Genomic DNA, 26,701 nt, shown 5'->3' on the forward strand with positions numbered 1-26,701 from the left:
TTTGTTTTCAGTAACACTACTTCCAGAGTCTGAGAGCTTTAACAGCAGCTTATGAGAAAGTCTATGCTCAATTCCGACAAGGAACAAATACATGCAATGATTTTATGAATTATATCTTGAGGTGATGTTTTAGTCTTTAAAAACCCTATGCCTTCTCCTAAAGCTCAAAAAAGTGCATTTATTTTTTACACTACATTCTATCTGAACTTCAGATGCCTGTGTCATATCAGCCAGAACTGCATTTCTGTGTGGAAATTCAGTATCCTGCTACACCTGTAATATAAAATCATAGAATCATAGCATAGATTAAGGTTGGAACCTTTGAGAACATTAAGTACAACCCATCAACCCAAAACCACCACACCATACACTAAACCACATCCTCCAGTACAACAGCCATAGGCTTCCAGGGATAGTGATTCCACCACTTGCCTGGGCAGTTTGTTCCAATGGGTCACACAACTCTTTCCATGAAATTTTTTCTCCTCATATCTAAATTAAACCTCCCCTGGTGCAATTTGAAGCCATTTCTTCTCCTTCTGTCACTTGTTACCCAGAAGAGACTGAGCCCCAACCCACTACAAACTCCTTTTAGGAGGCTGTAGAGGCTGGTAAAGTCCCCCTTGAGCCTCCTTTTCTCGAGGCTAAACAGCCACAGCACCCTCAGCTGCTCCTCACAGGAACTATGCTCCAGACCCTTCACCAGCAACCTCTATTCTGTGTAAGTACTGATACTGTTGAAGTGATGTATCTTTCCAGAGAAGCAAAGAGGTATAAAGAATGACATAAATTAGGACATATTTTCTTCTTCATCCCTGTCAACTAGATGGCTTGTCTTAACAAAAATAAAAAACACCAAACCAAACAGAAAAAAAAACTCCAAAGAGCAACAAACAAGAAAACCAACCATCACCAAAAATAGCATATGCTCTTACTTTTTTCCAATTCTTTCTTAAAACCACAACTTGCTATGTGTCAACAGTTTATTAAACAACTGTAGAACACCTAACAACACATCTGATTTAAAACCTCTTCAGGAATTTCAGTGCTTCCCTCAATTGCATTCAGTACTCTAAATAACAAGCAATAATGTTTTCATATTCTGAATAAATCTCTTCTCTTTCCATACAGAGTGGTTCTCTTAAAATAGGTAATATCTCTAGAATTCTCATATTAGATACATTAGAACTAACACGTTTATCCATTGCTTTGCTGCCCTGTTTCCTTACTCTTTTTGTCTGCTCTTTTAATTTGGGCTGACTACACAGCAATTTACAGTTTAAATGAAACATATAAGAGATTGCCATAGTCATCTTTTAAGTTTTCTTCATTTCATCCTTCTACAAGTTTACAGTACTATAAACCTGAACTCTTATTTCTGTTTTCTATTTTCAAACCATAAGTTCTTCTTGCCAAAGTGAGATTGCCTTCCACTTGCCAAATCTTAAGTCTTGCTATTTTTCTGCAATTTCCAGGTGCCTTCTGTAGTCTTGAATAATTAAAACTACATACTAGTACCTCCTCTGATTATATAACTTCATAAAATAACCACCAATTCATATAGAACTTCAAATTATATTCTGAGAAATTAATAGTTATGAACATTCTTAGCCAAGGTTTCTTAGAAACAAAACAAAAAATATGATGCATGAGAAAGGAAGGTCAAGGAAACTGTTTTTCCTGCCTTTTCACTCCATGACTAAAGATACCTGGAAATGAACTCTTTTCGAATAAAAAACACTACAGTGACTACACATAACAATCAACATCACCTTCAACATATTGCCAAGCTTATTTCCCAACATGTTCTAGATGGAATGCTCCATTTCCATTTTCTAGACCTTAAGTATATCAGGCAATAAAAAGTTCTCCTGCCTCACCTCTTCTCAACCTCATTCACCTTGACACACAAATGGAACAAATCAAAAGTACAATATAAAAGTATTGCTACCTTAATTGGGCCAGCAATTTCTTCCACTTGATGAATTTTATCTTTCACCTCTTCTAATTTTTTTTCAGCTGCTTGGAGACTGTTTTTCAGTTCTTCCATTTTTCTGCTTTGTAGCTGCATGTCTTGTTTCACAGATTCCATCCTACCCTTATTTTCTTCAGCTTCGTCTTGCTGTCAAAAGGTATTAAATTTAATAATAATAAAGAGAGACACATTTGTAAGCTACTGTACCAGATTTTTTTACTATCAGTATTAGGGTACAGTATTACATGAAGTACTCTGTAACTCTAGTAAGAACAGGAGCAGCTCAATGTAATTGTCACTAAAGCCTGACAAGAAGAGAACTGACAAATCTTGTAGGAGACCACTAAATCAAACTGCAAAATAAAAGTGGAACTTCATATTTATGTGACTGAAAATTAAGAGGATTTTATTTCGAAGTTGTGATGAAAAAACTGAAAAGAACAAGGTAACTTCCCTCTGGATCTGTAGCCAATATACATCCAATATACAATGCAATGCAGGAAGAATAAGTGAATTGTTGTCTCCTAGAAAATAACATCATTCCTATGAATTATCATCATAAATACTTTCTGATTTAAAAGACAAATATTGCAAAATCTGGGGAAAAATTAAATCACCAAAAATAAATAAAATCACTCAATTTACAGAAATGTTTAGAATTATGGCAAGTGTTCCATTCCTCACTATCCAACTTTGCCTATTTCAAAGCACTGCCAACATTAAAAGACATTATCCATACGCTGATTAGAAATAATTGCATAATCTGTTCTTACTAATATATGGATGTCTGCTGACTGGTGCTCTTCCACGTTTTCAAGATCTGCTATCTCTGCATTTGCTGTTCTTATTTTTACCTGGGAAGAAAAAGAAAGTATGTTCTGAAGCTTAACTAAAGAGAAAAGTTCACATTTGTTTATTCAAGTCATCACAGGAAAGAAGATACTTGTATTTTTTTAGCTTCGTTAGTGACTAACAAGAGACACAACTCTTCACACCCACCTGTGGAATGCATTTTCATGAGATATAACTTGTTCTGAAAATCATGTGCTTTAATTCATGAAGTTATCTTATTTCCATTCAATATGACAATTTAATAAAATACACTTTATGTTTTCTCCAACTATTTATCTTCAGCATTTCAGACTGCATGCTAGGGGGTTTTTTTGCTGCCTCTTACTTATTAATTACTGAATATAACTTATGTATTAGCTTACACTAACTACCTGGAGCACCAATGGCACCAAAAATATATATCCTACCTAGAAGTACCAGAGACCACAGAAAAAGGCTAACAGCTGTAATTTGGTTTATAAAGAAATTAAAATTTAGAGAACTTAAATAAGAATTTTCAGTGTCTCAAGATCGGTTAAGAATATACCAGAAGAGCATGAAGATAAACAAGATTCTGGGAATGAAGAGGCAAGGCTCAACAGAAATAAAGGAGGCAGAAGCATTATATGATGCAAGTGTCTTTTCTGTGCAACAACTTACTACTAGTGTCAAAAATAGCAGTAGAAATTTGTAAGATTTAGCACAAGGCGGGGAAAGATACCGAACAGAAAAAACAGCATATGTAATGATTGATGTGGCCTCTATCATTCTGTCCTCATCTGTAAGAGCGTACTACAAAAAAAACCCAAAACATGAAAGCAAAAGAGGCAGGCACTCCAGAGAGATTGCAGAAGTCAAAACGAAATAGGAAAAGACTGAGGAGTGTGGATGCCATGGGACAGAGAGAGAAAAATGGCATGTGTTTCTCAGAGCAGCTTGCGAGAAATTTTACGGAGCTAGAAAGATGTGATAACCTGTTGACTATAAATAATTTGCAGGTGCTGTTTTTCTACCTTATTTTTCTGTTCCTCTCAAGGACAGTGCATGAGAAAGATATTTCTGTTAGTTAGCCAATAGAAGAGAATCTATCCTAACACTCCATAAAAACCGCACGGTTCTTTTAAATAAAGCTTTCTTTGCCTTTGCTACCATCCTGCCTCTCGCCTGTTCCTGCCCCGACCCCGGAGCACGAGTGACAGAGGAGTTTCTAAAAACTAACACTGGACCTATTTTTACCTGTAGTTGTTTTTGGTGTCGCCGATGACCATAGAGATGATCTTCATTCTGCCTAATCTCATCTTCAATGGAATGTAAGCGTTGCTGAGAGGCTGCCAACTGTGCCCTTTTGTTTTCAATTTCCTTATCCAAGTGACTTTATAAACAAAGTGATATTGAGGTGTTACATACAACACATATATTATTTGTGACACACACACAAAAAAAAATTAAATGCATGACAAGACAAAGGGTAAAAATGCACTCCTTTTTAACTAGCCCACATCATTCCCCCATAGCAAAATTGGTAATGGAATGCCTGTAACACTTTGAAAGTTAAAATAATTTTTGAGTGAAATTCATTATATATTGTTATGAACAAACTACAATTAACTGACACATTTAAAACTTTTCGAGTTTATAAAAATAAATTTTAACATTCAATTCAGTTTATAATATCAGCTATTAATACTAAAATTGCCTAATATGTCTCTAATATAATCTGAGCCTCAAAATGAAAGTAGTCTATTGTCAAAAATTTCATTGGTGATAGCTCAAGTTTGTAATCTTTGAAGTATATTTTGCTTTTCCAACTACTATTTTGAAAGCAATGAGAGAAAAAAAACCCCGAAAATATAAAAGGTGAGGGAATTCTCAGAGATACCTACCACAAATGAAGTCAAAAGCCTAAGGAAACAGAGATGCGAAGTTTGAAACCAACAGGAGGGTATGTGCTAACAACTTTGGTTTGAATAGTCAGGCCTCCCTTGCAATAAACTACGACATCTCTGTTCCAGTAGTATATCTTTAAAGAAACAGCCTTGACTCCATACTCTTTTTGACCAAGCATACAAAAGAAGGTAGCTAGATTTCCTGGAGTATTGAGCACAGAAAATCCCCGCTTGGTGGGTAAGATCTACATGCCACAAGGTGAAAGATAACTAAATACAGCGCAAGTTTGTTCTTATCACAAAAAGGCACTGAAATTTTCTGGAATTTCAGAAAGGAAGTGTAAATCTCAGAAAGAAAATGGAGAAATTAGAGAGTAGTGTACATGCAAATGAACAAATATGCAATTCATGCCAACAAGTGCACTTTTTACAAATATGTTACAAGATGCCAACCTGATTTCTGCTTCAACATCTTGACTTAGGAACTTGGGTCTGACAAAATTGGAAGAGTAATAGCGCCGCTCAAACACTTGATCACCTTCAGCAGTGAAAGCTTCTCTACAGTTTCTCGGAGGCCGATTGGACTGCATGACCTCACGAGCCCTACGGCTACTCTGAAAAACAAAATGGCCTTGTAATACCAGCAGAAATGCAACCATAATTAAAGATAAGAATTTAAAATTTGTCTAGATGTCTTCACCCAGAAATAATTTCAATTCTAAATGAAAAGAAAAACATTAATGAAAGAATGTGAAAATTATCTATAATGAAAGAATGTGAAAATTATCTATAATGTCAAGAATCTACTTTTCTTAGTTGAGTAAGACATTCTCAAGAACCCACTAAGTTTAATTGGTCATTTATTTGTGAATTCTCTAATCTAATCAGTCTATTATAATTTGCCTTGGGGAAAAAAAGTCCCTAACCAGAAGGTCACTGCGCACAGATATATTCAACTGTCAAAAACAAACATAGAGGAAAGAAGCTTCCAAAGCAAGGTATGAAGGACATCAAACAAGATTTGATTAAAGTTTAGGGAAACATGTTAAAAAACCCCAACACTGACAGTGCCAGATAAAGTGGTCACAAGTGCCATTGTCCAAGGCAAGCCCGTTATCCATTCCAATGTATCAATTTTTCCACAGAATACTTCTTTCAGATTCAGTTGAAGTTGTTCAGGTAGGGCTCAAAGGTAATAATGTTAAGAAAATCACTGATTAGCTCAGGCAGAGAGGGAAGAAGGATCCCAACATTCCTGCCATGAGAAAAGCCTACAAAATTCAGCTGTTACATAACCCACTCAGTGTCAGCCATGCTTGATTAACAGTCAGCTCTGCTTTAGAGCATGAACTGCCCCTTTCCAGTAAGAATATCAGAGGATAAACTGCAACAAGAGATTTTGGAGAAAAATAAAATTCACAAAAAGTAAGTATCATTAGTTCAGCTTACTTAGAGAATACCCTGCCTTCTCTAAATAAAAACATATACACCTATAAGGTGTATATGTTTTTAAAAAAAATCTTTGAACATTTTATCTGTAATCTTATCTGCAGGAGCTCGTGTCTTCAGTACTAAAAGAAAATCAAAAATCAATTAAGATCAGAAATCAGATAGTGCCAGAAAACTTAGCTACTCGCTTCTAGGTACAACTGGTAAGGGCAGCTTGGAAATTTTGGTAACTCCCGGAATACCCAAAAGCGGCACATCCTGAACCCACCAAGTAACAGAGAGACATGAGGCAGAGCCAGCAGTTAGGAGGCTGACTACACACACATGGACTATTTAGACTGGGAAATTACACCACTTAGAGGCACAGAAAGGTAGTGGCAAACAACCCAGAAATAAACAGGGAAGATCCTGAAACACATGGGGCAGAGAGGGAAGCAAAACTTCCTCTACCTCTTTTCTCCATTATAGACACTACCAGTGAAGACACCATAAATGCTCCATGCTCTTTCTTTAAAGATCAACAGGGAGCATAAAGCCTTACTTTAATCAGCAGGACTGTTTCTATACTCCTCATATCAATCAAACAATTGGCAACCACTGGGTTTTCTATTTCCAATGCTGTCAGAACTGTTGGGAATTCTGGATGATGAACAGCTCTGAAGAAAAGAAAAAAAAAACAGCATTCATAAAACTCACATGAGATTCTTAAAAAAAAAAGAACTGCAAATAGTTTTTTTCAATCATCAAGGCTAAGCAATAAAATTCAAAACATACTTACCTCTGACTAGTATCATAAATTTTATTCTGAAATTTATTTACAATTATTTGAGGTCTGTGTCCACGTGGATAATATTTTGACATCAGTAACTGAAGAGTTCTTTCATCGCTATGATTATCACAGCAAAATGCCTGAAGAAGGCCTTTTAAACAGGTTTCAATAGCCAAGATCAGTTCAGGATCTTTTGGATGAATCAAAGCACCTAAATAAACATAAGAAGCAAGATTTAGGTGCTGTGTTCCATGACAAAACATTCAGTGGAGCATTTTTACCACTCAAGGTTCTTGTTTTGTTGTATTGCAGGTTTTTTTAAGAGTCTAAAATAAACCTTTCTTATAGGTAGAAAAAAAATTTAAAAAGACTTTACAACAGGCCTGAGAACACAAACATATAATTTCTCTGCCTAGAGACACCTACATATAACTATACAGGCCTGTATTTTCTTCCATTAGTGTAGCAATTTTATGGCAGCTTAGCAGAAATATATCAAGGCAAAGGCAGCTTATCAACAATTTAATGCTTTAATGATGAAGGCAGTGGAACGATTATACTGCAAATTAAACAAACATGAAGATTTTCATTATATCACCTGTCTTCAGTAGCACACATTCTTACCCTGCAGTAAATGCCATGCACTTTACATCAAGAATATGCTGAAACCTTTCCTCCCATTCACAAACTGAAAATAACAGCCATTGTCAGAGCTGGACAGAAGAAAAATAAAAGCCAGCTTCCCAAGAAAATCTCATTTGTGTCTGTCAGACCTGTTCCTTCCAAACATCTCAAGTCTGAGAAACACACAAGTCAGCCACTGGACATTTTGAACAAAATCTGTCCATGATCTGGACAGTGCTATCCACTGAGGAACAAGCAGTCAAAGCTTCTGATGACTTGAGGATGTAGGGGAGTTGGAGGGATGCACTTAAAGTTTACCATTGTAAAATACCTCAACAATAATGGCTGGGAATTGAGGAAAGTCACTAGATGTTAGTGACTGCATAACAGAAGCAAAAGATAACCTAGCAGGGTAAAACCTTTAGTCCAGGAAGTACAGAAGAAAAAGATATTTCTGAAGTCCCTTAAAGAACTCTAAAAGACCACTACTTACATTAGCAACCATACAAAAATGTCCCATGAGAAAACATGTTTCAGAAATTGTTCTTACCTAAAGGTCCAAGAGGTTTCTTTCTAAATTGTCCTTGTCTATGGGCTACTTCAACTGCTTCAAGAAATGCTGGTATATGTGGTCCAAATCTTTTCAAAGTGTTTGTTTTACTATCTTTCAGGTCTCTCAGCTGCTTCTGCTGGCCATCCAGTGCTTGTTGCACTTCACTTCTTTCTCTCCTAAGATAACATATTTTTTTTCAGGAGTTATAGAGCCTAAAGTGCACTAAAATAATTATAAAGCCTTGTTTTTCAATTACTAATAGAATTCTGTATCAAGGTATCAGTAGTTCAATGTCAAGCTAGGTACAAAGATGCAGTAGCATTTTTATAGTTTCAAGAAACAAGAGGGGAAAAAAAGCAATAGAGGAAACTACTACTTGCAACAGTTCTATAAGACTTTTTTATTTCTGACAAATTATAATAAATTTATTTTATTTCTAATTATCTGTTTCAATTTCACTGTCTTCAAAGATCTTCAGCAAAACACACAATAAGCATTGGTTATAATAATTGATAAGAGGCATTTAAATTAATACACCAGGTACAATAAGGAACAATTCTCAAATCCTTTAAGACAATAATTTACATTGCCATAATCCCCTTCAGTAATCATTGTTCGAGTTCAGCTCTCCAAATCAAAGCCAGAGTGCTTTGTTTTTTCTGTCTTGAGTATGGGCTAAATTCATATTTGAATCTCTTTGCCTCAAATCCCTCTGTGAATCTGCCTTACCTATAGAAGCAGCAATTACTCCTAAGAGCATCTATTCTCTTATAACGTGAAAAATAAACTGGAGCCTAACACCTCAGGAATCACAGGTACATTAAAAGGGATACATAAAAGAAGGGATTCTCTCTAACTTGAAACAGAGGCAAACAATTATATTCAAAAAGCATAACTTACCTGAGTCTAGAATGATCTTCCCTACACTTAGATATAGCCTGCTGAAACTGATCCAACTGCTGACCAATCATTATTTCTTCATCATGGAATGCCTTTAACTGTTCCCTTAAGTATGCAATTCTCCTTTGTCTTTCAAATTTCTCAGGCTCTGAAACCTGATTAGCACTAGAAAAGAACATACGTCCGTATTTTAAAACCATACAGATGATTTACAAGTGACATGAATTTCATTATCTGCAGCATAGAGAAGATTTACTCATCAGTTACATTTAAGATTCTGCTAAGTTGCAAAATATACATAACAATAATGCCCATTTTAATTTTTTTTAACTTCTAATCATATGTAACTCCCCCCAGTTACATTCTTATTGCATTTAGTTTAAGACATATTTGTTTTACATGGAAGCTAGAGAATATAAATTATCCCCCCCCCCAAAAAAAAAGCAAAACAAAACAACCCAAACAAACAAACAAAAACCCCAAACAAACAAAGAAAAGCCACTTTTGACATCAAACTGCCTCTTCTTTTGACATTCTAGTCAAAATTTTGGTATGGAAAGAAGCAGGATCAGAAATATTCAGGTATTTAACTGGACCCTGCTAAAGACTAAATAAATATTTTCTATTACTGCAGGTTTTCTCAGTAATCAGAAAAGTTCACTTCTTTTCAACCTAGATCTTAATAAACATGCACCAAAATCACTGTATCTGTATTTACCAGCTTTTCAGTTCCTCAATTCGTTTATGTAGCTGTTCACTGTCTTTCTCCAGACGTTTTAACTCTGTTTTGGAACGATTATAAATGATCTATCAAGGAAATAGGATACAGTAGTTTAAGAAATAGAAGAAATAATTTCCGAAAGAACTACAGTTTTGAGAAAATACTGAACTGCACCAAACCAGACAAACATAACTTGATTTTCAAAAATTACATCTATTTATTTATTTTGACCTAAGCTTAACACTGTTTAGTGACTATGTAAAGGCATAAACACTAGGGATCCTGAACAGTCACTACTTGCCAGTCAGGCAGGAAATTGCACCTGTTCTGAACTCACCATGGACTCAAGAAGCTAAGACACAGGTGTAGAATTAGAGATGGGTAGAGCATGGACAAGTTTATAGCTTTAAATTTGTATTAACTTTGAAAGGGGTTTTTTTGCCTACCTCAGTTTCATTGACTGTTTTTCTTTTTGCCTGCACTTCAGCCTTCAAAGAAATACACTGAGGATGAAGGTCTTGTGCTTCTTCACTCACTGTTATCAATTTGTCTTGTATTGCTTTGTACTTTTTTTCTGCTTCATTCACTTTTGCCTTTGGTGAAAAAACAACAAAACAATTTGTAATGGAACAAAATTTTCTTCAAAAGCTCTTAATGTTATAAGACAAACATCTCTCAAAAGAATCCATGAGACACATTTCAATTGTTTGAGTTCTGCTGGGTTTCAAAAAAAAGAGCAAGACATTGCCACCATGGATATGCTAAGATGAAAACTCATAAATGTTCATTCTTGGGAAATCAACAGACTACCAAATCTGTGACAGACAGCAACCTTTTTTTCTATCTCAAGGTTTACTCAAACACAGGACTTTAAATACAATAAGGTCAAGTACCATGACACCAAAAGAAATGAAACCAGCATCTAGACAATGTTCCTTCATCGCTACATAGACATGCTGACTGTAAAGCAAAAATGTGAAATTGTGAAACACATACCTTTTAAAAGAAAGAAAAAAAACCATAAAAAAACCTTTTTTTAAAAAAGGAAAATAAGTGCTAACAAAGAAAGTTTGGCGGAGTTTTAATAGACTGAGAAGTTTTGGGGCTGTTCAGGCTGGAGAAGTGGAGGTTGCATGAACACCTCATAGCAGCCTTTTGGTATCTGAAGGGCAGTGAAGGAAGCTGGAGAGGGATTCTTCATTATCTGTATTGATATGACAAAGAGTAATGGGTTTAAACTGAAAGAGGGGAAATTTAGGTTAGATATGTGGAATTAATTCTTTATTGTGGGGGTGGTGAGGCAATGTCACAGGCTGCCCAGAGAATCTGGGGATGCCCCATATCTGGAAGTGTTATCAGTGCCAGGTGGGATGGGGCTTTGAGCAGCCTGATCCATTGGAAGGTGTCCCTGCCCATGGCAGGGGGCTTGGAACTGGATGATCTTTAAGATCTCTTCCCATGAAAGCTATTCTATGATTCTTGATTCAAAATAATGATGCCTGTTTCTCTGCACAAAATGTGTTTCATATGTGAATCAGAATGTACGACAAAATTATTCTTTCTTGCTACCTACAGAAGCCTTAAGAACCATCCCGAAACTCCCAGATGTCTCCTGAAATCACTGCTCTTTTCTAAAGGCAGTGATACCCATGAAAACCTTCACAAGAGATCTCAGATTTGTGGGGTGACTACAGCTAGAGTGCTACATGGTTTAGACCATATACGTACCTGGCATTCTTCGACCTTCTGAAGGAGCTCTGTATTTCCTTCTTCAGCTCTGACACCTTCTTTGAGCAGCTCTACTTCTTTTTCCATCTCACTCACCTAAAGAAGCCCATGTTAGCATACGCACAGGAGACTGGGAATGAAGCACATTTCACATGAACAAACATATTTTAGCAAGACATTTACCACTGCCCACGCAATTTGATGTTTCAAATCTTTGAGACGATTTTGCATTTCATTCACAGACGCGATGCTTTTGAAAATTTCCTTCTTTTCCAAATAAAGCTGCTTAAGTTCTTCAAGACGCTTAAAAAAGAAAATAGGGGTTCAATCATGACTGCAAAAAGCTGTGATATAATATAAAATTTTGGAAAGATTTGGGTTTTTGAAATTTAATGTCACTGAGACCTAATAAAACCAAACTATGCAGTATAACTCCTGTACTTCCTTCACTGCTCAGATCTGTCCTAATAATTACTTTAACTTTTACATACCTCTTCCCCTTGTTCTATCTGAACACGGGTATTTTTTTTAGTTTTCCCGATAAATGAATAATCTTCTTTCATTTGTTCCAGCTGAGTAGCCTTCATAAAAAACTGAAAAGAAATAAAAAGATGCAGGTGTGAGATCACCACCATATCTAAGTGGACCATAAATAATTACAACATTCATCCCAACATCCCTGTATGCTGAATGATATCCAAAGTGAAAAAACTGGCCAGGTTGTGGTGGTACAACTTCCACCCCCTCCTCAGGCTGCACTGTGGTATTTGTTAGCCCCAGCCTTGATGAACAGAAGCTGGGCTCAGCTCCTCTTGAGTTTATCAGAAACACTCTCTACTCCCAGGAACTTACACTGTCTGACAAGCTCCTCTTTCTAAATGAAGAGTCTTTGAAACTTGTTTTTCTTGCCTGACTAAAAACCCAAATAGAACAACATTTTTGTTACCGGATTTTCACAGAAAATTACTGACTAGAATTATGGTCAGGGTGAAAAATTACTATTACAACCCTCTTGTGACCCTATAAACAATGGTCTCAAGGGAGATCCACTGAGCTCTCCTGGACCACAGTGGGCTGTGACAGCATCTCTCTCTGAGTGAAACACCACTGTGAGCCAGAGTACTCTCAAGTTTACTTGGAAGACTGCTGCCAGAAGCTGACAGAGCCTGGGCTGATACCCCCACTCCTCAGGGATCAACTCTTCACCTGCTGAGAAGATCCAAAGGCATTTGACATGAATACTTCTCGGAGTTGCAGGGGAACTTTTCACAGGTATACATCTTGTACACAATCTTTAGGTCTGTTTACATACCAGAGTGCATCTGGTATAGCAACTGTATTATGAATGTTTCTTAAGATTCTTAAGTACTTAGATGAGTAAGAAAATTAGGCCTATGAGTCAGTTACCATTGTGCTATAGTAAACTCTCTAAGAATTGTCTATCAAATTGTTTAAAGTAGGCTACTAATTAAGTACTGTTAAATTAATGCACTGTCAAAACCTTTAGGCCTAAACTGTGGTCAAGTCCAGAGCTATGTTTGGCAAGGGGATTCATTCTGAACCTTGAGACTTAATGGGAAGGTCTCCCTTACTCCTTTTTATCTATACCTTTTTCCCATTCCAACCTCCGCACAGATCATTTTAGGTTAATTTTAGTTTTAGATTGATTGATTTCAGGTTTTAGTCCAATTTTCCTCTTGTGCATCTATGTAAGTAGGAGAGTGAACCTTGCCAACGAACCTAGCCACATTTTCATTTCAATATTAAACCTGTTTTTGCTGATACCTGTGCCAGTGGTTCTTTGGGTGACTTAAAGCACTCATTTCCGATAGGGGTACTTCTGAATAATGAACTAACTCAGAAGAGCCCTAAAATTTAAATTTATCCATCTCTTTAGAGAGAAGAATCTTCAAAAATATCGTTCGTGCAAGTGGATGATTAGTGCAATTAGATACTGCACTGGCTCTGGTTGGGATGGAGTTGAATTTCTTTACAGAACTGTTATAGTGTTTTATTTTAGATGTGTGATCAAAAAAATACTGACTACACACTCATATTTCAGCTGTTGCACTGAAGCCTCCTTTTTCTCACTCTGCCCTCTCAGTAAATAGACCAGCTGGGTGTGCAAGAAGTTGGGGAGGTATACAACCAGGCAAATGATACAACCAAGCAGCTAACAAGATATGCCATCTCAGAAAATGTCATTGTGATGGTTTAGCCCCAGTCACTTACTCACTTTCCCCTGTGGCGTGACAGGGAAGAGAATCAGAAAAGTAAAAGCAAGAAAACACATGGGTTGAGATTAAAAAAAACTTAACCCAGCAAAAGCTGCACACGCAAGCCAAGCAAAACAAGGAATTCATTCACCATTTCCTGGGGCAGGTGTTCAGCCATCCCCAGCAAAGCAGGACTCCATCCTGCCTAATGGTGACTAGGGAAGAAAAATGCATAATTCAAAACACCCCCCAATTCCCCCTTCTTCCCCCAGCTCAATATGCTGAGCATGATGTCATATGGAATGGGATATCCCCTTTGTCAGCTGGGGTCACCTGCCCAGGATGTGAACCCTCCCAAAGCCTTGTGCACCTCCAGCCTCCTTGGGTGGAAAAAGCAGAAAAAAAAGCCTTGACTCTGTGTAAGGCCTGCTCAGCAGTTACAAAAACAGCAATAAGAAAAACATCTCCCTATTATCAACACTGTTTTTAGCACAAATCTACAAAATAGCCCTATACAAGCTGCCACGAAGAAAATTAACTCTAACCCAGCCCAAACCAGCACAGTCATGCTCATCAATAAAAAACAGATAAGAGAGGGTTTAGGGGGATTAGCCATCTTTTGTTTGGACACTGGCTGAGCCTCAGTCTACCAACAGGAGGTGGTGAGTGATTCCATTTGCATCTCTTATTTTGTTTCACTTTCTTTCTCCCTCCTTCCAGCTTTTACTTCAGTTATCACACAAATTTTATCTCATCCCTCTAATATTTTTTTTTAACTTTTACTCTTCATTTCTCATTCCCCCAGCCCAAGCTTGGGGGCAGCACAGAAGGGAAGTGAACGAGTGGTTGTGTGGTTTTTATTTACTTACCTGAGTTAACCCAAAACAGGTGATTAAAATTAAGGAATTTGATTTTTTTTTTCCAAATGCTCTAAAAATTTGCTATTGGTATTTTAATGTTTTACAACTATGCTAAATTTATTTCTTACCTTGTACTTGTCCCCTTCATTTTTAGTCTGTAAAAACTGTTTACTCATCTCTTGGGTTAAAACAGACACAGGATTATCTACCTGCAAAAATAAATCATTTTTATTTTATTTTAATTAGAAGTTACCATGTAACTGCAAATCCATGAAAGTGACAACTCTGTTTCAGTCTTGCAACTTATTACTAAGCTGAAGTTGTGAAATCAAGCTTGCTAATCCTCTCACATCTTCAAAAAAACCAAACCAAAACAAACAAAACCAGTAACAAACAGAAAATTAAAAAACTTAACTATATCAAATATAAAACAGAACCACAGCAAGGACAACTAAGGAACTGCTTCCAAGAGGATATGTGGCTTCTATAAATCAGTACCTGTAAATTCCATTTATTTAACAAAATCAGCATTAGAAATTCTTGCTGCATCAAAGTATTGCAATAAATGCAATTAACTGACTCATATATTCCTACAGACACTGTCACAAAATAAAAATCAATACATACTAACTGAAATTTCTTTTATTTGAAATTCTAAGTAAGTTGAATATTTTAAACTTCATATGCACTACCTGATCTTTTATTAATCAATTAGGCAGAAAAATCACATTCAAGTTTCTGAAACAGCTAGAAGTGAAATAATCAGCAGAAAAAACCTCTTCAGATACAAAAGAAACCTACATATGTCAAGACTTTTATCAACAGGACACATGACTCACAGCTCACAGATGACAGCAAATACTTATCTGTCTGGGACAGAATCCTATTCTGCATTGCATGAGGTATGTATTTCCAACTCTCTCCTTTAAGCAGTAGTACATTTCTTTTTAATTGAAGAATTACAATATCACATACCAATGTCTTCTTAAATTGCACAGGATTTAAACACTGCAACAACTACCTGTATATTAAAGTGATCCAGTATTCCTACGAGTTCCTCTTTCTTTGAAGAAATTATGGTCCCTAGTGGTGAAAAAAAGAAAGGAAATATATCAACAGGTACAATGCCCTGGAGTATTTTCTTCATTGCAGAGAATCTAAAAAATGAAATCCATCTTTTTGTAACACAGATTTAGTCCTCAACTAGAAACACTGGTTAGGTTTTTTTTTTTTTTAATTATTATTTTTTCTATATATTTTCATTTTCACAGAAAGACTTCTTTAAAATTGAAGTCCTCCTTTGCTTTATAAACTCTCTGTGATAGAATTTAGATAAATCAGCAAATTCAATAAAACCTCAAAAAAGACTAAAAAAACTAGGTTCAGCCTCATCACACAAGCAGATTTTTGTAAAAGCAAATACATAATGTTACACCTGACATACTAAATAAATACATAATTGCTTTTGGCACACTAAAATATTTTTAGTTTGGGATAAAAACAAGAAAAATGGACATTGTCATCATCCTTGACTGATTTTATGAAAAGAAAAACATCATCCTTTACTAACTTCAAGGCATTCAAAGCCATGAACAAGTTTAGAGAACTTCTAAGACTGAGAACAAAGCCAACTACCACCAACCAGATTTGCTTTTCAGTTTGCAAGTTCTGCTTCCATCCTGATTAATGCGCTGATTCACAGTAATAGAGGTACCATACAATTCTGGTTTAAAAGCATCTCTTCCTTGGTTTCGCAAAGTTATGGAAATATCTGCAGAACTAAAAAAAAATAACAAAAATAATTTTAAAACCCCTGAAATTAATTTCAAATCTAAAAACAACAACAACAAAAAAAAAACCAGAACTTTTTAATTTTCTATGCAAATTGTCATGTGTCCTACAGGTCACAGCTGCAAGTCAGTCACAGCACCAATCAGAAAAACACGTATTTATTTGGTTTGAGCCGTAACTGCATTAGAAGCATTGCTGGTTTAAAACCCAGCAGTAAAGGGAAAGTAAAGGGAAAAGCAGTACCCAGAAGTAAAGTAAAAGTAAAGGGAAAAGTAAACCTACTCAAGCTGTCCCCTTTCCTCCACCCCCTTCCCACAGTGAAGGAAACAATAGAACAGATTGTAAGACAAAATCACAATTTACTGCAAAATCTCAAAACCACAACAGTATTAGTAAGAATGTACAAAACAGAGAATGTTTTACCCACAGAAAGGTATTCACCAGTACACAAAAATGCTTCCCCAAGACAGCACCTGGAATGGTTTCTCAGACAAAGGCAAAATGGCAACTGGCCTTGTGCTGGGCCATGTAGTGCATGATAAAACAAAAGCACTATGTCATGGATGCTCAAGGCTTAACTTTCCCCTTCCCCAGCCAAAAAACAATGGGAAAACAGGGACAAGCAAAACCTGGTGGGACCTGACAGGGCTCTGAATCAGGTCAGGGGACCCTTTTCCTGCACAAGCAGGACTGGAGCACTCAGTGATTCTGGCAGCAGTAGTGCTGCAGTGCTGTGGCCACAGTGGCTGGGGCTCCACACAGCTTGGCTGGGCTCTACTCCAGGCTGCTCTACTCCATGCTCCCTCCCTTTTTCTCTAAATGACATATTGAGCTTGCCGGTGCTGTCTTTCAGCACCAAACCAGAAAAGCCATGGCTCAGAGGAAGGGGAAAGAGGCTGTGTCTTGGGGTGATTTTATGACGATGCTCTATTCCTTATTGTCTGCTTTATGCCCAAAAATGGCTGCTGTGGCTTTAAGGTGGGTCCAGAGGAGGGACATGAGCCTTTGGGGGCTCTTGTGCAGACTTTGTGTTCAAGACTGACTCCCCAGCATGCTGGGTGCTGCTGCAGAGAGAGGCAGTTGCTCTGCTGTATAGCTAACTTGATTTTTTAGTAGCTAAGCAAGAAGTTTACTTTTTCCCCCCACCCCACCTTTCCCCTGGACAGCAGTATCAATCCTTCTGCAGGTGTTTTTTTGTTTTGTGGTTTTTTTTTTCCTTGAACTGTTTCAGTTTGGTTTTGGTTCAAGATCACATAATCACCAACACCAGCAGCAGGGGCTACTCCAGCCAACCCAAAACCTCAGGCAAAGATGAACCAACAAGAGAAAGGACACCAAAATCCATCAGCTTCATCTGCTATGAGGAGGGGACCAACACCAGCCAACAGGCTCTCATCTGTTTTGCCCAAGCCGCTGCACAAACTTTTTCCTCTTCCCTGAGACAAAAGCCAGCCACCATTTGTCCCTCCTCTGCCATGCAGCCAGACTGTTTATTTCTTCCCCTGGCATTCTGAAGGTTTTTGTTTTGTTGTGGTGTGGGTGGGGATCTATCGTTTATTCAAATTTTTTTCATGCTGTGCAGGCACTTTGTAAGTTAATAAACAGGGTTTTTTTACTTTCACCTGCTGGTATTCAATTTCTCACTGGCAAAAGGGATTACTGAAGCCATTCTCTTCAGGAGACACTCATTCCAGAGTGTTTTTTTTCCTAAATCTGTCTCTTAAACCAAGACAGACTGCCAGTGGCAGAGACAGGCAACGTCTGCTGGGCTGACCCTGACACCTACACAACCCCTCCCTTGAACCTGGGAAAAGCAAAAGCTGCTTTCAGCCCTGGCTTCCTCATGCTGACACCACAGCCCTGCCATGACATGGGTGGTATGGAATCAAACACCACCAGAAAGTCCAGCCCTCTTCTCCATAACCACAACAGACACACTGCTGCCATACACTGACTGCTTGCACCTCCTATGTTTCACCGAAATAATGAGCCAAAAGCAAGTATTTGTGAGAGATTTCTTCCATCTTCCTTTCTCATCTGATTGCCCTCATTTTACATTGCAGAATCAAGCTGCTTTTTGGTAGTTCTCCTTTTTTCAAATTGGCGTCTGTATATCTGTAGAAGCCAGTTATCTGGCTTCTACAGCCTAACAAACTAATATATAGCAGAATGCTTAAGCTATTATTCTAGAAAAGATGAGATGCGATTTCAGTTCCAAATTCCTATTTCCTGTTTCTCAAGTGAGTGCTGAAACATTAACTTAACACATATAAGGCAAGTACTACCAACAATTTTACTCTTAAGCACCTCTGAAAGGAAAAGACTGGGATATATGACTCTGAATAGCAGCTTCATGTAAATGTAAACTCATAAACCTCCTATCTTTTTATTGGTTTCCCTACACACATTATCCCCAATCTCACAGCAGACATGAATCTACTTCTTGCACGTTCAAATATCCAGCTGTAAATCAAGGTCTTTACATTCATTCACATCACCAGAAAGACTGAAAAATAATTAACCTCACTGCTTGCAAAACAATGATAACTAGTCACCTATGAATTTTTGTAGTTGACGCCATTTTTCCAAAGTGGCAGAGTGGAATTTAATACACAAAAGCAGGGAATACAGAGAACACATCACTATGTTAGCTAGTTCAGTGTCCCAGTTTCAGGCAGGACAGAGATAATTTTCCTGCCATTACTGTGAGGGGCAGAGCCTGGAGCCATGTGAGTGCTGTTATTCTATGTCCCACACATCATCGCTGGGGATGCAGCTTCAACTGGAAGAGAAGGAGAACACGAAGGGGAACTGCCACCATTTTGTTCCCTTACTCCAGAGAAAGTGAAGCAGTGAAGCACTGGGCTGGCTCCAGTCCTACGATGGGGTTGTTGTGTCATCATTTTTTCTTATCTTGGGCTTGGAGAGAGAGTGTGGGTGCAGATGATTTATCCACCATAGCTTCCTTTTTTCACAACATGGGCACAGACACTTCCATTTGCCATTTTCTTCTTTGTCTCAGGAGGTATCTGACTCGGGCTGTAGTGCAGTTGCCTTGCATCAGACTCAGTGAGCATTTTTTGCTTGTAATCACCCTCTTTAATACACTGTTGATTTTAGTATTGTTGCTGTTACTGGAACTGTTACTTTTTTTTTTTCCTTTATCTCGTTGATGGCTTTTTTCAGCATGTTTTTATTTCAACACATAATCTCCACCTTTATCCCTCTCTCACTGGAGAGAAAAGAGACCAGCTGTTTGGAGTTTAATTTCCAGTTGGTTTCAAAATACAACATTCAGGAGTAATGATATACAAGTGGTAAAACTTCTGAAGTTTTTTGTTTTCAGGGTTTGGGGTTTTTTTTGTGAGGGGAGAATGTTGTTTAAATATGGTCTCTTCACCATTATCCTCTTTATTCAAGTCTGTTGGATCTCACAAGAAGATGCAGAAAATTAGCATAAACAGAAAACTCATAAGCTAACCTCAATGACAATCACCAAATTACAAATGCAACTTTTAGATTAAAGTTTAACTTACGTCTCTCCTTTTTGAATAAACATTTTTAAGGAGGAACCTCTGTTAGTTGCAGTGGCTTTTCCACCAAGTCCAACAATTAGTGCTGTTAATACAGAACTTTTTCCACCTGTAATTGAAGCATTGAACTGGTTTTAAAGAGAAGATATTGTAATTTCTACTCCACCCATATTACAGTTTTTGACTTGTTATATATTCATGCATTAGAAGTCCAAATTCTGTCCATATTGAACATATAATGCTAGTAAAGTATCTGCCATTTTCAAGATTCTCCCTAAAAAAACCCAACATGCTGACCCAAACTTCTGTTATTCCTATTTAGCAATTTGGATTCACCCTGTTCTAAGTCAGAAGGAAGCAACCTCCCCTTTCTAAAAAACATACTGAAAAGGCATATACAACAACAACAACAAAAAAAATCAAACAGACATTAACATTTATCTAACTATCTGAAAGGTTTTAAGCTCTCTTTCAAAATTTATGTTTATTTTTTTAAATTCTTCCTCCAGAAGAAACAAAATTGTATAAATAGGTATCACTTCTTTTTCCTATAATAGTTTCTATGTCCTGGGTTAGCTGGGATAGAGCTCCTTTACTACCTAGTAGCTTGTACAGTGCTGTGCTTTGGGTTCAGCATGATAATGCTGATAACATGCTCATGTTTTGGTTGTTGCTAAGTAGCACAACACTTACTTAGCACTAAGTAGCTAAGTTGAGGACTTTTCAGTGTCTCATACTCTGCCACTGAGGGGTGCACAAGAAGGCAGGAAGGAGCCTGGCCAGGAGAATTGACCCAGACTGGCCAAAGGGATATTCCATGCAATACAACATCATGCCCAGTGCATAAACTGGGGGATGCTGTCCAGAAGCCAGTGATTGCTGCTCACGGATTGGTTGGTTGTGAGCAACTGCATTATGCATAACTTGTTTCTCTTGGGTTTTACTCCTCTCTTTCTTTCTGTTTTTCATTACAGTAATTATTATATTTTATTTTATTTCAATTATTAAGCTATTCTTATCCCAAACCACACGTTTTACCTTTTTCCAATTCTTCTTCCTATCCCACTGGAGGACATGGGGAAGTGAGTGAGTGGCTGCATGATATTTAGCTGCTAAAAGGGATTAAATGACAACAGTCCTTTCTAGCACCCAATGTGGGGCTCAAAGGGTTGATATAACTGACCAGAGTATGTTAAAATAAATTTGCTCTAATCATTCCTGGTAATAGCTTAATAGCTGCTGACCACAATGCTAATTTATTTGCTCTCAGAGCTGTTGTGCTGGTTCTCAGAGCTGCATTATGTAACACCTTCCTCATAGCAGTCACTCCCTACTTTGGTGTTTATCACCTTTGGGGCCTGGGCTAAGGCTATAATTTTGAAGTACTCTGCAATGCTGGCTGATAAGATATGATACGGTAAATGACCTGATATGACACGATAAGATATGATATAATAAATGGCATGACGGATCTGCTGGCCGGGAAACTCGCCTGGTCCGTGCACTCGGCACCCCCTCACCCTGGGCTGCGGGAGCCATCTAGCGGCAAACGCCCACAATTACACCTTTCACCCTTCCTTCTCCCAGAGCCAGCCTGGAGAGGACGCACCTTCTCCCCCTTCTCCAGGCTAACCACAACAGCTTGTCAAAATGTTGGATGTTCTCGGGAAGCTCAAACCACCAGGAAGCAGGATGTTGCTGAATGTGCTTCAGATCAAGTTTAGCATTATGCAACTATCAGCAGTACTTCAACCCCCCCATGACAACCACTGTGGCTCTTCCAGTGATGGGCACTCCAAGCACTTGGACAATTATAGTGCATTTAGTAATAAACATGTAAGTATATTTAGTTCAAATAAAAATTTGTGCATTATTTAGCTATTAAAATATTTATACCTACAATATCTTTTGCAAAAATCTCCAATTTTAAGACCTAATTCACCAGCCTTTAACTACTGGGATAGACCTGTGTGGTACCTCATTTCAAAAGTGAATCCTTGTCCACATGTGAAAGATGGCCAGTAATTCTTTTTCAAATAAAGAAACTACATCTTCTACATTATTAACAGAAGTGTTCTTTGACAAAGATTCTATGCAATTAATACTTACTTCCATTGGTTCCAACAACAAAATTGAGATTTGATCCAAACTGAAAAGGCCCTAGATTTGAATGGCACATGAAGTTCTTCAGCTGGATACTTTCAATTATCCCAACCTCACCGTCAGACTAAAGAATGAACAATTAAAACTCAAGTTATATATGCATTTTAATGAGATGAAGTTTATACATTTTAAACACAATGAGAATTAAAATGACAGTATGACAGAAAACATTGGTTGTTACAAGCCACAAGGAAACAGAAGGGTTTCACAACACTGTGTAAAGTCACTTTCTACAGAGCAGGTATTTACTAAAATAAAAAGCTACCAAAGCTGATCTCTCACACATAACTTACAGTTCTCCCTATTACTAACTTACCATCAATACAACATAAAATACTAAGATAATAGATCCACAATAGTTGGTTGACCAAGTCAAAGCATGTTACCAAGGGCATTATCTAAATGTCTTGTAAATACTGACAGGCTTGGGGCACCTACCACCTCTCAAGGATGCTGAACTGGCTTTGGGTTGTGGTAGCAAGAACAGGAAGCTACAGGGGTGACTTCTGTGAGAACCTGCCAGAAGCTTTCCCATGTCTGACAGAGCCATTGCCATTCTCCAGCTACCCCCAAGACAGACCCACTGCTGGCCAAGGCTGAGCTCATCAGCAACAGTGGTAGTGCCTCCAGGCTAGGGGCCAGGAAAGGGAAATTGCAATTGCAGCAACTGAAGCCAGAGGAGAGAGGAGTGAGAATATGTGAGAGGAACAGCTACGCGGACACCAAGGAAGAGCAGGAGGTCCTCCAGGCATCAGAGCTGAGATCCACCTGCAGCCCATGGAGAGCCCTGTCCTGGAGCAGGTGGATTCCCAAAGGAGGCTGTGACTCTATGGGAAGTCTACACTGGAGGAGGTTTGCTGGTAGGACTTGTGAGCTCACGGGGGACCCACAGTGGAGCAGGCTGTTCCTGAGGGACTCCATCCTGTGGAAGGGATCCACACTGGAGCACAGAATGAGTGGGAGTCCTCCCTCTGAAGAGGAGTTGAGTGGCAGAGACAACATGTAATGAACTGACTGACAAAAGCCCCCATACCCCTGTGCTGTTGGGCTGGGGGGAGAAGAAAACTGGGAGTGAAGAGGAGCCAAGGATGGGTGGAGGGAAGGTGTTTTAAGATTTGGGTTCATTTCTCATTATCTCTCAAACACTGATTTGACTGTACATAATTCAGTTAAATTTCCCCAGGCTGAGTCTGTTTTGCCCGTGACAGTCACTGGGGAGTGATCTCTCCCTGCCCTTATCTCAACCACAAGCATTTTGTTTTATTTTCTCTCCCCCATCCAGGAAAGGAGGGCAGTGAAACAGTGGTTTTGGTGCATACCTCGCACCCAGACAGGTTCAAACCCCCAGAGAAACCTGGTCCAGTGTCTTAGCACTGGTAAAGAAATGTTTCCTAAAGTCCAATCTAAATACACAGGACAGTATTTACAATCTCAAAAATCTTTTTTTTTAGTCTGCTATCAAACTAAAATTCAACTACTAAAAGAAAAGCAGAAAAAAAATAATATTCCTGTTTTCAAGTTTATTTCCCATCAAAATTTTTATTTCAAACACCAGATTTTTTTCAGATATCTGAACGTGTCAGCCATGCAAAACAAGTATTTGGCACTTCTTTTAATAAATAAGTAATTTTCCAAATATTTTGTCTGCCTTTACTACAACCATAAATGAAATATACCATAGTTCTATCAAAATCCATTTCCTTCATTTATTCACAACTACAGTAGTATTCCTTCTATTAAATCAGAATATTGTTATGTTATTATTGACTATTATAACTAAATGACCCAAAAGAAATAAGGTAAGAATAGCCTCATATAGAAGTCATCACCACAGAAGAAGTTATCCCTAGTTTCTTTTATCTTTGTTCTACTGATGCCTACATCCAAGACATTTGTTTCAACAGGGACAGAACTTTTCTTACATCTTCATTTCTATGATTTTTTATACTTACCAGCTGTGAAGAGGCACCACTATTAGCTGAGAATTCTAAAGTTTCTTCATCATTAGACTCATCACTATGTACATCTGTGTATTCTTTTCTCTGCCTTTTCTGGGACCCAGGAGTTAGAACACTTTCTTCCTTTCTCTTACCCATGAGTACTGAAAAATTAAAGTAATGAAATATTATAAGTTTCAGTTTTATAGGTGACAACAGGTGATAGCACAGAAATACCAAATTATTTACATTGGTAAAATAAATATAAAAATCACAGCAAACATTGCAATAAATACTTTCCCAGAACCGAAACCTCAGTAATTTAAGGCTATGCTCACTCTGAAGGAGTTGCATCAAAACAAAAGAAACACAGCTTCATTATTGTCATCAAGCTGAATAAATAAAATCAACCTTGATTCTGTTTTCCTTGGTACATTAGACTTTGGAATACATGCTAGAATTGTTTTTGGTTAGCAATGGAATTGAAGACTAGTGGTAAAAAGTGCATAACTAACATAGTATTATAAGCAGCATCAATACAGTTGATTGACGTCAACTGCGTGGCCAAAAGCAAGGTATTAATTATTTGTAGTTGACAAAAGCCAAGAAAATTAATATGCAGAACACATAAAAATAGAATAAAGGAAAATTTAGATTCATAGCACTGTTCCTGAGCTGTTTCTTACACTACAAGATAGTATAACACGATCATAGTAAACAAAATGCTCCTAATAAAGGGTAACTATTCTCTCTATACAGAGGACACATGTATAAATTCTCTCTACAAATCAATAAATAATGCACAGACTTCCAGCACTAATAGGACTGGTCTGAAACAAATCTCGCAAAAGTAACAAGCTTTACTAAAACATACAAAAATCTCATATTTTCTGTAATCATACGCTTATGGCATGGTTTTTATTCCCTCAAAAGGACACATTACGTTCTTCATACCTACAGACCCAAAGACCTACACAAAATACAGAAGCTGACATACTTGCTCTAAGTAGAAGCAAGGTGCTATTTGCACAAAAGCAATACACAATCTTTTTATTTGTCAGCAGTTAAGTCAGGTATGGCTAAGTATCTAAAACAAGCTAAAACTAATATCAGTTGCACATTTTACTGACATCAAAACTTTTCTGAAATGGATTATATTCTGCTCAGCTTCCTTTGCTGGAATTTCATTTAGAGCTCCACTGTAAGAAAGATGACAACCAACTTTAATGCACAGCACCAGTTCAAGGAAAATTCTGAGACAATAAATGTACTTAATATTCACTCTTGTTGAAAGATCACTGAATGACACATGACCTAAGAATAGGCTGCTTATTTATAAAAATAATTTTTTAAAAAAAATATTTTTGGTGCAGGAAAGAATGACCAGCATTAGAGACATAGTATGCCCAAAATTGGTAACACATGTCGAAACACACTGGGGGCTTGGAGGCCAGAAGACTCCCTGTCATGAATACAGGTGATGACAAGCAAGCACTTCCTTGTCCTTCAGGACAGATGGGATAATCCAGGAGAGAATTGATACAGGTCAGCCTAACAGCTCCTACCATGATCTCCTGAGGGAGGTGACACATTCTGTGAGAAAGCTGGGTGGGTCAGCACAGCAGGTCCAGCTGCAGTGCACAGCCTCAGGACCCCAGGGGCCCCCTTGTCAAAGCTCTCTCAGAGCTTCTCAGCAGTCTTGCTCTACAGTCTCTCTGATTTAAGATTAGTTACTTGGAGAATCTACAGAGAATTCAATGAAATAAAGACTGATAAAGTACAACTTTAGTCACAAGAACTTGTATTACAATGGAGGGGAGCAGTCTTTCTTCCCTCTTCTCATTCTGTCTCATCCCACTGAGTGCAAGCAGTGGGATGAGACAGAATGAGAAGTAAAGACAAAATTTTGTGTAAAGACAAAATTTATTATTTTGTCTTTACACAACTAAATAATAAATCACCTCAAGTTTTTGATTCTACCAAAAGTAATGCAGGAAAGAATTTCTTTCCTTTAACATTAGTTAAGTGAGCTCCTAACCACCTCACCATACAGGTCTGTATGTGTGGGTCACTGTGGAGAACTAGAGGTTCTCTGAGCAGTTTACTTGTGTCAGCCTAATGCTCTGGTCAAACTATTGCCTGAATTCAACTGAAGAGAGGTCCGACAGCTTATACTACCACGTACCACAGAGAACAGCATTTACTGCAAGAGACACACGAGACATCAAAATTTCCTACATCATTACAAAGAATATCTAATTTCTAGTCTACATATTTGTTGACAGCTTTGAAAAATACAGTGTCTTATGATCCCCTTATTAATTTTCTATGGCACAGCATTTAAAAGATAAAGAAAAACCAGTATTAATCCCTTTCCATTATGTGGAATGGACAACATTCAAAGTAAATGCAGAAATGCAATAAACTTGCCATCTGACACTCCTGCAATAATTTTGTATGGTAGGGATTTCTTTATCAAATATTAGAGGAGCAAGAGAAGAAGGACGATGATGTTTATAACTGATGATTATTATTACTATTATTGTTATAATGATGATGCCTATGAAGTATTTACAGCAAAACTATCCACTTTATGTTATGTAGTTTAATACAACACACAAAGAAATCAAGGAGCAAATACTTCATGATTCAGCTTACATACCTTTTGCTATGCTACTCTGGGTTTACTACAAAAACATGCCTTCGTGCCAAATTACTCAGACCAGGAATCAGTCACTTGCAAGCACTTGGCATCCACCACTCAA

At 37.6% G+C, this 26,701-nt stretch overlaps 1 protein-coding gene across 4 annotated transcripts in view; it reads right to left on the reverse strand.

Moving 5' to 3' along the window:
- SMC6 (structural maintenance of chromosomes 6) overlaps positions 1-26,701 on the reverse strand; it is a 38,873-nt gene that overhangs the window by 9,040 nt on the left and 3,132 nt on the right. For 3 of the 4 annotated variants that reach the window (XM_050972566.1, XM_009095450.4, XM_018921000.3), the window contains exons 2-20: positions 23,952-24,100; positions 21,946-22,063; positions 19,840-19,945; positions 16,155-16,291; positions 15,534-15,595; positions 14,641-14,721; positions 11,928-12,029; positions 11,620-11,739; positions 11,437-11,532; positions 10,155-10,301; positions 9,706-9,794; positions 8,988-9,152; positions 8,085-8,263; positions 6,920-7,121; positions 6,683-6,797; positions 5,146-5,306; positions 4,043-4,178; positions 2,749-2,829; positions 1,952-2,122 (exon numbers count right to left, since the gene is read on the reverse strand). In XM_050972566.1, the coding sequence (XP_050828523.1) occupies positions 1,952-2,122; positions 2,749-2,829; positions 4,043-4,178; positions 5,146-5,306; positions 6,683-6,797; positions 6,920-7,121; positions 8,085-8,263; positions 8,988-9,152; positions 9,706-9,794; positions 10,155-10,301; positions 11,437-11,532; positions 11,620-11,739; positions 11,928-12,029; positions 14,641-14,721; positions 15,534-15,595; positions 16,155-16,291; positions 19,840-19,945; positions 21,946-22,063; positions 23,952-24,095 (2,412 nt within the window). In that variant the 5' untranslated portion in view covers positions 24,096-24,100. Of the gene's footprint in view, positions 1-1,951; positions 2,123-2,748; positions 2,830-4,042; positions 4,179-5,145; positions 5,307-6,682; positions 6,798-6,919; positions 7,122-8,084; positions 8,264-8,987; positions 9,153-9,705; positions 9,795-10,154; positions 10,302-11,436; positions 11,533-11,619; positions 11,740-11,927; positions 12,030-14,640; positions 14,722-15,533; positions 15,596-16,154; positions 16,292-19,839; positions 19,946-21,945; positions 22,064-23,951; positions 24,101-26,701 lie in introns of those variants that run through there. The other variant, XM_018921013.3, reaches the window with a different exon arrangement.

Source organism: Serinus canaria, chromosome 3, assembly GCF_022539315.1.
Source record: "Serinus canaria isolate serCan28SL12 chromosome 3, serCan2020, whole genome shotgun sequence".
NCBI lineage: Eukaryota > Metazoa > Chordata > Aves > Passeriformes > Fringillidae > Serinus > Serinus canaria.